Here is a 12,756-nt window from a genome sequence, read left to right as displayed (position 1 = left end):
TGATTACAGGCTTCCCAGTAAGGCAGCCAGATAGTGCTCGTTCCTGCTGGAAATCTCCATAGCAACTACCAGCGTGACTTGCTGTCTTTGTAATATATCTTAGCAAGAACAAAATTACCAGCAGTTTGCACAAAATTGCACACCTCATGGCTTGTACTTCACACAGTAATTGAAACTGGATCTTTTTTTTTTCTTTTTTTTTTTTTTTTTGGTCTTTTTTCAAAGGAAGAACACACTATACCCACCAGGAATGCAAAATAACCCACCAAAAGAGCAACACACATGTCAAATATATCCACACAGGACTTTTTGGTTCGATTGGGGATTTTTTCTTTGAAGTATTTATCTTCTTATAAAAACATACACAACATCAAAACATATAGGATGTTTACAATAACTCCAGAGGACTGTTTTTTAAAATATGTGAGAGGTAGGGCATACATATACTGGTGAAAGCATAAAATTCAACATTAAAGCACACATCCTACCTCCACTGCCAGTGATGTTGTGTTTTTAAGATAGCTAATAAGATTTTGGTAAGATTGCTCTGCTTGCAAGTTAAGCAGGCTACCAGCAGGTTATCAACAGCTTAACAGGAGTTTCCTTGGTGTTTATGTCATTAATATCTTTTGTGTGTTTCTTCTTATACTCCTTTTCCACGCTGTTATTTTAAGTTGACAAAGATAAATCAAAAACTGTATGTGGGAAGTGTCACCAGATCAAATGGTGTACCTTTTTCATGGTCAGTCCAGCTTCTAAGTAAGCTGAGCCTTATTTTTCCTTTTTTTTTCCCAGAATATTTTCAGTTGGACTTGCACAACCTGTGGAAGTTCTATGATTCTATGAAGTGCACTACGTATATTCAGAAAACATAAGAAGACATTCATTAACTAATTTGTGAAAAGTCCTTATTGGGCAAGAAAAATAAATGTCTGAAGTGCAGAAGTTTGGTCATTTTCTGTTCAAATATGCAAGGGTCATGAGGTAATATTCTGAGGGAAACTACTTTTTAATGAAGCTGTGAAATATTGAACGACTTCTGAATAACAGGGGAGTGAGTTAGTACCATATTGATTCTTGCTTTTTAAAGAAACTGCTATACTTTTAGGAATGGGAGAAAAAGCGCTCCCTTCTTCAAAAACGGTACAAGGGAAAATGCAACAACCAGCCTAAACCATCCCAGGCAGTAATTTCTTCCTAAAGTGAGCTAACTGCTCGGTTTCAAGCCCCTGAAAGTGGGACTTTAAGCGTGGAAGTGCTGACACAGTCTTAAATGTTACCTTGCTATTTACTTTCCTAACTGAGAAGCCACGCTGTTGAGTGGATTATATTCATTCACCTGAGACAGCAAGAGGTTATTCTTAATTTTCTCTAACGCAACAGCATCCAGGCAGTAACTGCCCTGCTATCCCCTCCCCTTCTATTTCAAGTGCGTCAGCGGTGTTGGTACAGAGCCCTGCACCGAGTGGGTTGGTGTTAGCACGGTGGGTCGACTGCTCAGAAGTGCCCACAATATAGCCCACAATATATCGTCTCTGTACAGTTTCAGAATAAGACCGGTTGCTGAAAAATGGAAGGACTAGATGAAATAACTGTGTTAGTCCCAGTGTCTAAGTTTCTTCAAACTTTTTTTAAAACTGCTGATTCAAAGGGAAGGGTGAAGTACAGTGTCACTGACATCGAAACAGCATTTTTTCTTCCTGATGTAGTGCAGTTTACATCCTGCCCTTTCCCTTAAAAACCACATCCCAAATTATAGACCATTAGTATAGTTTTATCCATTACATTCTAGGACAGTGGTTTATATCCATTGTCAACACACAGAAACAAATGAAACAATCAGATCTGATTCTTCACAGAATAGTTTCTGAAGGAAAAAGAAAGAAGGAAAAAAGTAATGTAAAATAACATTACCACTCTTGCAAACGCCTTGCAGTTTGTGTCAAGTGGCAAAATCTCACTACAGCAAATTATCAGAGATCCTAAGGTGCAGAGGAACAAGTTTTGCACTTCTGATAAGTGAGATTTGGAAAGTCAGTCCCCCTAGGTGCTTTTGCATAAAATGATCTCCTCCTGGTTGCACAGAAAACCAGACTGCTCTTTCCATCAGACTACCTCCAGCTGCAGCCGAACTCTGCATTAACACCTGCCTTCCAGCCTTCGTTATTTCCTTCACAGTTACTCTCTTCACAAAGAGTCCAACAACACGGAGCCCTCGTGTCAGTCTTCGTTTCAAACACCCTCACTTTAACTTCCGGGCCCAGGTTTTCTTTCACTTTGCTGTCTTTTGCAGCAAAACAAGTGTACTAGCCCTCATTTAAGTGTGCTATGTAGCCCAGAGACTGCTCTTTTCTACTTTGTATTCTGAAAGACTAGCTAAACACAATGATATCAAACTACAGTCTTGGAGTGATGCTGTTTTTAGCAGACTCTGCAGGTTTTGTGCCCGAAGCAGACAGCTCTGCTCAGTGTGTTTGTGTGGAGCTGACCAACAGTTTGTGCCAGTTTACTATTCTTTTCCTTAGATCCACTTTGTCAAGCCAGATATAAGCTTCCCCAATCAGTGTCTTTTTCATAAACTTCCCTCCATTGGAGACAAGCAGAATCTGGGAAAATAATAATAATAATAATAAAGAATTATCAGTGTGCATATTAACATACCACATTTGCTAACAAGCACGAAAGGTTCATAAATGTTGAGCTCTGATTTGGTACACACAGAAGAGAAAAGGAACGGTGACCATTACCCTCTATATAAAGTCATCTTCCTAATAGAAAGAAAGCCCTGTGAAAACTGAATCTCCCCCCTCTTCTGTTTTATTGTCATGGGACGTAGCAACTAGAAGATGACAATCTTGAACTTTAGTAAGCAATTTTTTCACCTGCAGATTACCAAAGACAAACACAGGGTCAAATTTTAAGTTACAGGCTAAAGCTTCATGCAGGCAAAGTACCAGCCCTTTTTAAGTGCATGGAAGTCAAAGGGTGCCCCTCAATAGGCTATAACTCAGGGCAGATTAATGTGTGAGAAAGTCCAGAGTTCTGATTTCTAACCTCAGCAAGCAGTCATCTAAGCTAAAATGTAGAGTTGGTCTGAAATCTCACTCCTGTTATGTCTCTGCTGAGAGCTGCAGTATTGCATCTGGTCTTAACAGCTCTTGCTTGCCCCACCACCGAGGGTGGGAAGGGCAGGGAACAGCCCTGGCACTTACGTGAGCTCTGCAGGCTGGGGGTTCAAAACTCTCCCTGATATATCATACAGAAACACGTTTTACAGCTAAGCAGGTTCATGCCGTGCAAGCAATAGCCTTCTCTGAAGGATTTGATTCATTCTGTGGATCTATAGGTTCATTCTATGTGTTTCTGGGAGAAATACAGTTGGTAATGTATATACTTCAGGGGATGAGTCATAGTTACACAGCCAGATAAATTCTAGCATTTCTTAATTATTGAGTAACTGAATAAACAAGATCAATGCTTTTTTTCCCCTTTTGTCTTTTTTTTTTAACTACTTCCAAGGCTTTTCAAAAAGAAAAAGAATTCATGAAAAATTACAGTTCCGTGATAGGATTAGCAGCAGGTTTATAACATTCACAGTCACCGAGCAGGCCTGTGGCAATGAGGAAAGGATGTAACTGGTAACAGTAGGAGGCTGTCACCCTCTATGTGAACCAGCAGGAGAGAAAATAGGACATTTCGTTGCTTGGTTTCACAGATCTACTCTAACAGAAGAATGGCAGGACTCAAGGATTTTCTGCTCCACCGAGATGCTGGAAGAGATAATACAGCAGTAGACACGTAACAGAACTGCAAAACTAGATTTTCCAGTAATCAAGAACTTAAACATTTTTGAAAATTTTCCATTCTGATTTGGGAAACAAAGTAAAAATGCAAAATTTGCAATAATTTAAGAAATTAAATTTAAAATAAAAAAAGAAAAGGAGGGGGAAGAAATTTGCAATCATTTTCCTGGATGAGCTGCTTAGTTCCCTGGCCAATTTTGATATCAATTGGCAAGTAAGGTATGTACGCGGGCAGCTTAGACACCTACTTGTGTCCAGTTCTGGGCTCCCTTGTTCAAGAAGGACAGGGAACTGCTGGAGAGGGTACAGAAAAGGGCTACCAAGATAATTAGGGGACTCAAACACCTCTTTTATGAAGAAAGGCTGAGGGACTTGGGTCTTTTTAGTCTGGAAAAAAGACAGCTGAGGGGGGATCTTATCAACATTTATAAATACTTATCAACATTTATAAATACTTAAAGGGTGGGTGTCAGGAGGATGGGGCCAGGCTCTTTTCAGTGGTGCCCAGGGACAGGACAAGAGGTAATGGGCACAAACTCGAACATATGAAGTTCCACCTAAACATGAGGAGGAACTTCTTTACTTTGGGGGTGGCAGAGCCCTGGCACAGGCTGCCCAGGGAGGTGGTGGAGTCTCCTTCTCTGGAGACATTCAAAACCCACCTGGACGCGTTCCTGTGCAACCTGCTCTAGGTGAACATGCTCTGGCCGGGGGGTTGGACTAGAGGATCTCCAGAGGTCCCTTCCAACCCTATGGTTCTATGATTCTATGTCCATTGGTCAACCGTTTTGAGGAAGGAAGACCAAATGATCCTTAAGCACTGAGCTATTAGGGAGCCCCGCTTTACTTCACTCATCAGACAGCTCATCCTTGAGGAAAATAGGCAGCCTGCTTCCACTACCAGTGGCTTCCAGGTCACTTGGTTCAGTATTTGCTAAAGAAATGCACAGCCCAGAAGATGGCAAGCCAAACCATAACATCTGTGAAAAACCTTCTTCTGGGTTTTTCTGATTATTCTCACATAGGACATTATGTATTTCTAATTGCAGCAAGCCAGTCAGACAGGACCCAGCTAGGGAACAAGGCAAAGGAGCCAGGAGCTTATTGCTTTCCAGAAGGGTCCCAGGTGGGTTGCCAAGGAACAGGGAAATCAGGGAAGCAAGCAAGCAAGCTGCCAGGGGCTGAGGCAAGTGCCTGTCTGAAACCTGTCAAAATGTTTTCAGCAGAATGTTTTCGTTCTGACACATCAACAGTTTTGGGACAGAAAAAATTTCCAACAGAAATTTTCCACCACTTCTGTCCTTGAGCCTCCTCTCCAATTCTCCCAGCTGGATCCCTAGTATCTGTCTTTTCTAGCCTGTCTGTCTCTCTCAGCCTTGTTTCTTCCCTGCTCCAGGCTTTAAATTCCAGCCTTGTTATTCTGAATCAGCTAGTCTTAGTTTCTAATTCTTGATTTTTTTTTTCTTATTCCCAATGCTCTTAACCAGATGATTCTACCTTACCATTTCCTTCTCCTCTCCTCTCCTCTCCTCTCCTCTCCTCTCCTCTCCTCTCCTCTCCTCTCCTCTCGCTTATATTAATTATCTACTCATGTGAAAATAAATGAAAGCAGGTAAAGTGAATCCTACCTGTCTAAAAAAGCATATCTGACCAAATGACCCAATCTGTCTAAGCAACTAAAATACAGGAGAGGGACCATTCCTGAATCAGTTCCCTACATTATCTGATGTGCCACAGACTGAAAATACTGTCATGTCCTTTACAAATGAACACAGAGAATAATTGACTTGGCATAATCGGTGATTCTGCAATGCCTGAGATTATGACTTTTAAAGAAATTGAGAGAATGATAAAATGAATAGGCATTTAGGTAGCAGGACATATGAAAGAAATTTGGTCTACTTAGCCTGGAAGAATAGAGAAGAGAGATACGATAACAACTTTTCAGTATACAAATTTTTTTACAGAAAGAAAGCAGATCAGTTTTCCTCTGAGCTTTGTGGGGATACTTAAGGATAAGTTAATTTAAAAATATGGCATATTTAAGTTAGATATTATACTAAGCTTTCTAAATATATAGAGAAGTAATTTTGGAAGGCAAGCATAACTTCCTTCTCTAGGGGATTTTAAGAACAGATCGAGCCTAAAAACTTCAGGCCCTTCCTCACTGTGGGGTGATGGATTAAATCATCTTTTAAAGTCTCCTCCAGCCCGATATTTCCATTATTATGTAGTTGTGTTATTTCCTTTGTAATTTTCTCTTTTCAGCAAACAACTGGGGTAGAAGATTGATCTCAAATGCCCATAGCACAGCATGGACAACATCCAAAATTAGGTTTTAATAAAATGCAGAATTACCTGAAGAGAATGCCCAGCAGGACTCAAGCTAAATCTAAATGTTTCATTGAACGAAGGCTCTCGGTCGTGCCTGCATACCCTGGTTTTCTTCTTAATTACTCTCTTTTGGGTAGAGATATTGACAACGTACAGCTTCACATACAGGTCTGGGGAAGAACAGTTCAACGAGTTAAATACAGAAGCTTTTAAATAATCATTCTTGCTAATGATTTCAACAGAGGGGAAGTGTTGTGAAGAAACAGAGCATGGTACTTTATAGGGGCATATTCTGTTCTCATTCATACGGTGTAGAAATTAAACCACCCCACTAAATCCAAGGGAATTACTTTGTGTTTACAATGCTGTCAATAAAGGAACAAATACCTTGATGTCTTTATCTATGTATCAAAATATTATTATTAATGTGAATTTTTAATTTTTAAAAAGCTTTTTCACCAAAATAAAATTTTTCACTAGATATCATTGTTCTTTAATAACCTAGGGAGTTATCATTTCTTTTGGAGTTAAAAAAGGATTAATTTTTAATAATCAAAAGTAAATTAAGAGGAGGATTAACTTCTGAGAGTTAATTTGCTTCTACAAAATATTTTTACTTTCGTTAAAGTTGCTCATAGGAGAAAAAAAGCACTTCACAAAGAGTCCTATAGAATATGTCATTCTGATCAAGAAGCAGTTTTCTTTCCCATTTTTGTGGTGATGTTAAATGACTTCAGATGCATCCTACTCAATGTTTTCAAAGTATCATAAAGCTGGTTTCTGTGTGATACCTGGTAGATGATCTGGAGATTTAAATTTGTATGTGATATTTCTGCACTGAAGGATTTCTACTATCAGCTGTTCTCCATCTGTCTTCATTTCCTTCTTTAATGCAATCTTGATTTCACCCATAACCTGTGTTTTACCTGGAAAAGCAGAAAAAGCAACCCTCATTAATGTAAAAAGAAACTGAATGTATCTTTCTGACTTGGAAAAAAGTAGAGTTTTCAAGTATGATTCTTTTAGTTTGGGATTTTTTTGATCTCTTTCTTTTTTTCAGGACAACTTATAAGGATTGCTGGAAAGAACAAATAGTAGATACATGTAGTACGCTTGTGTAACTAGATTATATGCTTCAGAATGTATTTGCTTCAGAGGAGCTTTGCTCCCAAGAACACAAATTTCACGAGGAATCATTGCAAGTCATGTAATGGTCACTAGAATTCACTTTTTCAGAAACCTTTACTACAAGATTATGAAGTTATCTCATTCTAAAAAAAAAAAAAAAAGAAAGAAAAAAGAAAAGAAGAACATTCAATAGAGTGTTAAAAAGTAAGATTCTGAAAGGCAATGAATTAAGACTTTGGTGAAATTAGCATTTCATTACACCTTTTTGTGTATATGGAGCAATATCATTCACATGATTTAAAGGGAAGTACTCACTGTGACCTTTAAAAGTAAAGGTGATTTCCCTTCTTATGTGGGCAGAAATACAGGCCCGTTATTCCTACACTGTATGGATATCTCTCCAAATCAGTCCAGGGATGGAGAGAAGGCACAGAATTAAATGTAGGCAAAGCTGTTTCACCTTTCCCTTGCCTGTCCTCCCACAAGGCTCTACTGAAACCAGCAGAGTAGAACAGGGCTACACCTTCTAAACGAGTGTCGTAGTGTAAGCAGAGCCTATGCCCTAAGTTCACATCTGTCTATAACAGCATCATGTCGTAACAGGGGTTGTGCTTCTGTATCTGTTGTCCTGCTACTGTAAAATATATTTTCACCTTCCTCTTCTCTTTATACATTAGTAAAAAAAAAATCCAAAACATTAATCCTCTGTGAGTCTTTATTACCTAGTTTCTGGTGCCAACAGGCTGGAGCTTTAGCACATTACCAGGAAATTCTAGAAGTTAGTGCCAAGATGTGAGGAGCAAAGCAATTCTGCAGAAAGTAAACAATTATGATACAACTGTAGAATCTCCTCTCTTAAAAAGTAGAAAGTTAGAAAGTGGCATTAGGGATTACTTATATGTATCACAAATGTATAACCAAATTTGAATAAACCCCACTAAAATGCCAACTGTGGTGTCACAATCATAGATTCTATTTTTTTTCCTACTTAAAATACTTTTGGGAATTATGAATAAAAATTTAATAACAAATAATCACAGTTACAACCCAGTCCCTTAACCTTCCTCACAAACTGAAGCTGGAATCTTACTTAGTTACAGTCATTAACAAATTTGCAAATTCTACTGGGTCAGCATTTCACCCATAGTTGGTAGGGTGGGAGAGGACCTGTAAGGAGGCAAGTGATTCTTTTACCATGGTTAATCATCAGAAACCTCTTCCTATAGGTTTGAACATGCAATAATAGCATCTTGCTTTCTGTAATATGTTTGTGCAAAGAGGATGGAGCCCTCATCTTGTGATGGCAGCAGAAAAGATCTTTGACAGTTGGGATCAAAGAAGGAAAGGCCAACAACGTCCCTGTTGTTATTCATTAATCTGTTCCATCATGTGTCAACAAGCTTTAAACTATGGTTATAATGACATTTTTCTGGAAAGTGTTGAGCACCTAGTGGGTTTAGCTTGGCTAAACTGTGGATTTTGAATGACTGGAAACAGATACAAGGAAAAATTTTAATGCCTCTTCTTCTCTGTGGATAAACTACCAAAAGCACCAATGAAAACATGATATACCTGAAAGGTGTCGCATAAAACTGGCTTTTTGATCAATACTGGTTCTTGCACTGACTCCAATGCTTGGCCATGATAAAAGCCCAACATGGACATTGCAGCACCTATCGTTAGTTCCAGGCAATCTTAAGTTAACCACAGCCTTTTCTGGAAAATATTTAAATAAAACTATTTACTTTACTTCATTTCCTCTCTGCCCTTTAAGGTTTTGAAACAGTTGTTAGGACCTCCTCTTTCTTGATTGCCTTAGTACCTTCTTTTTTAATTAGATGTGCATTCAACCTAAAATGAGAACAGGTAGGTTGGATGCTACCTGTGACACTGTGAGCTAGAAAAAGGGTGAAATGCTTCCAGTAAATTAGAATGAGTTTCAACATTCCAGCACCACTTCTCAACATCTGGAAATTTTCCGTGGATTATTCTGTATCCCCAGATACTCTTTATGACAAGCAATCCTGCTTCACAATTTAAGTCTCATGGGGAAAACAACGATCTCCAGCTGCAAGCACACAAAGCATGATAGCTCTCTTGTGCTTCCATACTAATTTTCATTTCTCCCACAGCATGCAGTGAAAAAGCCTCAACACTAGCCTTATGAAACATTACACTAAAATAAATCACCACTTCAAAACCTAACAGAATTTTGAAGACCCAGAAGAGATTCCTATTTCTTCCATTGTTTGACTTTTTTCCCTCTTTCTTGTATATGTTCACTACATCTTTCTTTGGCAGATCTGTAAGAATAGCTCAAATGTACAATGGTTTGTGGACTGGATTTTGTAAATGGAAATACATTTAGAAAAAGATATACACTGATGAGGGGAAGTGTTAATAATGAACTGCTTGCGAGATGTTGAGAGAGTTCACAGTGAGCTGAGGTGGACGTGAATGCTCTTTGACTGATATGTCAGAAGTAAAGTTATTCACGGTGTCATGGGATTGAACGACCTTGAGGATTGCATTGGTAGGAAAAGCTTAAAATACAATGCGCAGTCACAACCTTTTACGTTCTTCTGTAAGTTTAGAAAACATCAATCCCAAGTGGTGTGTAAATGGAACTGATTGTGGATATTTTGTTAGTCACGGAATGATGATAAACAAATGCTACAATGCAACTCTGAAAAAGTAAATACAGTGAAAGAGATGTTGCATATCTTTCTAGGAAAGTACTAACATGGCTTTCTAAGACATTAGGAAATAATTTGTACTTTGAATAGTACCATTTACCTCAAGAAAGCTTTATCCCACGTGTGGCAAAGAACCATATAGTAAAGTACTAAAAACATTACTTCCTAATTTAGCCTAGGAAAAAAGGACTGGAAAAAGATAAAATTGCTTTCTACAAACATATGACAAAGCAAAACATTGAAAGGGATAAGAAATATTTAAGATCAATTTGTGTGATATTTTACCTACTACGTATATATCAAATGCAAACTTGCTGATGTACCACAAGAGGACCACAGGCATGCACAGCAGCATCACATGCACTTTAGGAACACATTAACAGTAGCTAATCAATTCTTAAAAATATATAGCTATGTTCAAATACATTAGTGCTTTTTACATGACAATACACTACCTTTTGGGGGGACCAGATTTTTTGAAAATCCATTAACAATTAAAAGGTGATGGTTAATTAGCTAAATTGCTGCAAGGTATTTGAGAAGTCAAGGGGTTTATATTTGCTGCGGTGATGGCAACATAAGCTGTTGCTCTTGTAGAACTGCCACACTCTGCGCTGTGAAAGGTTAATTAGTTCTGCTATTAGTCTTAAATGTTTGCTTCTGTAAATCACAGGATGTGTCATCTGCACTGTTGTTGTTAATTTCCAGGGACTGATAACTATGGATTGTGCTCCCATTCCTTTTTGATCAGATGTGTGCTGTCAAACAAAATTACCCAAGACAGCAGTAAATAGTTGTCTCCCATTAGTCTGTGTTATCAAGGCTAATTCAGCAATGCATTTAAATGAGCAGGTAAATCTCACTTAACAATGGTAGGAATTTCATTCTGATCAATTGTCTAAATGGAAATTTCAGAGCTAATTTACACATTTATCTTGAATTGCCTTTTGAGATTGACTAAGTCTACTCACATAGATGGACCAAGTGTGAGTACGTTAAATTTGGAAATTTAAGTATGAGATGCCTAAATGCTGCTAACCGTTGAGCATCTACTAGAGTAATTTGTTGAATAGATGCCAGATGGCCAGAAAATAGAATTAAGAAAATGCATAAACTGACATTTTGTTGCATGGTTGTGTACAAGCTAGTATGGCCTCCTTCTGTTCCAGAAGATTGGGGGTATTAGAACAGTGGAATTAGAAATAAAATAGGGGGGAAAAAATATATATTGACAATCATTTCCCAGTATTTTCCCTTCCAAATGAAGTTTATAACAGAATTATTGTTTCCAAAATAGGTAGGAAATGCTCTTTTGGAGTTTTAAGAGTCATATACTTTATGGTCAAGGATTTTAAATCACAGAAATGTCCTTCTGAGCAGCTTCCAGTGAGGCTGGCCCACGGAGCACAGCCATGTTAATTTTGGGTTGTGATGGTGGGGTTTTTGTTGTGGTTTTGTTTTTTTTTTTCTTAATTTCTTATAGACCAAATCATCCTCTTACTACTCAATCAAAGAACTGAGGTGCCGGAAAAAATAAGCAGGACAAAATAAATAAACAAAAAAATCTAACCAAACAAAAAACAACAACAAAAAAAACCAGCTTTACTTCCCTATATTTTTTTGGCTACAATCTATAGGACTAGCTGCCTTATCCACCATGTATGTAGAAGAGGAAGGAACATAGAGCCATGGTTTGCTTTAGCAGGATTGCTCCTCCTATTTTTCCTTTTATGTGTGCTCAGAGAAATGGCTGCTTTTTAAGAAGAATGCATAGTTTTTTCAGGGTTTATTTGTCTGGTGTTACTTCCACTTTTCTGAAAGCACACATCCCAGAGAGCAATCCCAGGTTTCCCAATATTGCTGCAGAAGAGCAGCGTGCTCTACTGCTGCAGACAAGCCCCCTTTAAAGACAACCAGACACATCCACACTGCTTTGCCATCAGCCCTGTGTCTTCTAACCCCCATCTTGTTGCCTCGTGGCAGGAACCGAAAAGTTAATTTTTTGGGGGATATTTTGGTGCAAAAAGCCTGAGAAAATTAGAGTTGTCTTATTGTAGCATGATGATGGTGGTTTAGAGACAGCATGATGCCGCCCTGGGGGATGGCAAGGGAAAACATTGGAGGTGCAGGGCCAGCTATGCTAGCGCTGACAGTCAGTAAAGAGCACAGAGGAACAAACGTGTCCTCCATACTGTTGGCAGATAAGCAGACTGTCTCCAGAACCTAAGTTTTGTCTCAGAAAGAGCAAATCTATCTGTCCTAAAAGAATTCCCAGAAAACTAAAATCATTCAGTATGGAAATTAAAGAATCCAGATCAGGGAGTCAACCAAGGAGAGAAATTATGTGACAGTGCGAATGGCAGTTATAAGACTACAGGAAGCAACTCTGTAAATGTTCTCTTGAGGAAAGTTTGGGAACAAGAAATCTCCACAGATTTTTGCACTAGTGGCTTCTGGTATTCGGTACTTGTATTTTGCATGAGTGCCACAAGCAAACTGAAGTAAAAGATATCTGTCTCTCAGCTTGTCTCAGAAAGAATTTTTTGAGTATAACATAAAGTATTTTTTCTTATGAATCTGTTACATTTATAATTCTGAAAGAATAAGTAGCAAGCTTCAGAATTTCCATAATCTTTCAGTCTAAGACAAAGAGATAAGTAATGATCATCATAAGCATACGATCAGAAATAAAGATTTATTTTGTTAGAACTAATTTAATTTCCTTACGTCTTTATCTGTTTTGATACCATGAGAGATTAAATTAATGAACCTCTGAGAGGTCTGTACCGTGTTTA

At 38.3% G+C, this 12,756-nt stretch overlaps 1 protein-coding gene across 7 annotated transcripts in view; it reads right to left on the bottom strand.

The window, feature by feature from the left end:
* Positions 1-220: 220 nt before the first annotated feature.
* PCLO (piccolo presynaptic cytomatrix protein) overlaps positions 221-12,756 on the bottom strand; it is a 367,054-nt gene continuing 354,518 nt past the window's right edge. For all 7 annotated transcript variants that reach the window (XM_074573366.1, XM_074573367.1, XM_074573371.1 and 4 more), the window contains 3 exons: positions 6,929-7,063; positions 6,162-6,307; positions 221-2,606 (listed from right to left, as the gene is read on the bottom strand). In XM_074573366.1, the coding sequence (XP_074429467.1) occupies positions 2,466-2,606; positions 6,162-6,307; positions 6,929-7,063 (422 nt within the window). In that variant the 3' untranslated portion in view covers positions 221-2,465. The remainder of the gene's footprint in view (positions 2,607-6,161; positions 6,308-6,928; positions 7,064-12,756) is intronic.

This window comes from Larus michahellis, chromosome 1 (assembly GCF_964199755.1).
Source record: "Larus michahellis chromosome 1, bLarMic1.1, whole genome shotgun sequence".
Classification (NCBI taxonomy): Eukaryota; Metazoa; Chordata; class Aves; order Charadriiformes; family Laridae; genus Larus; species Larus michahellis.
Note: the sequence above shows the minus strand (reverse complement) of the source record. Positions and strands in the feature narration are given on the sequence as shown.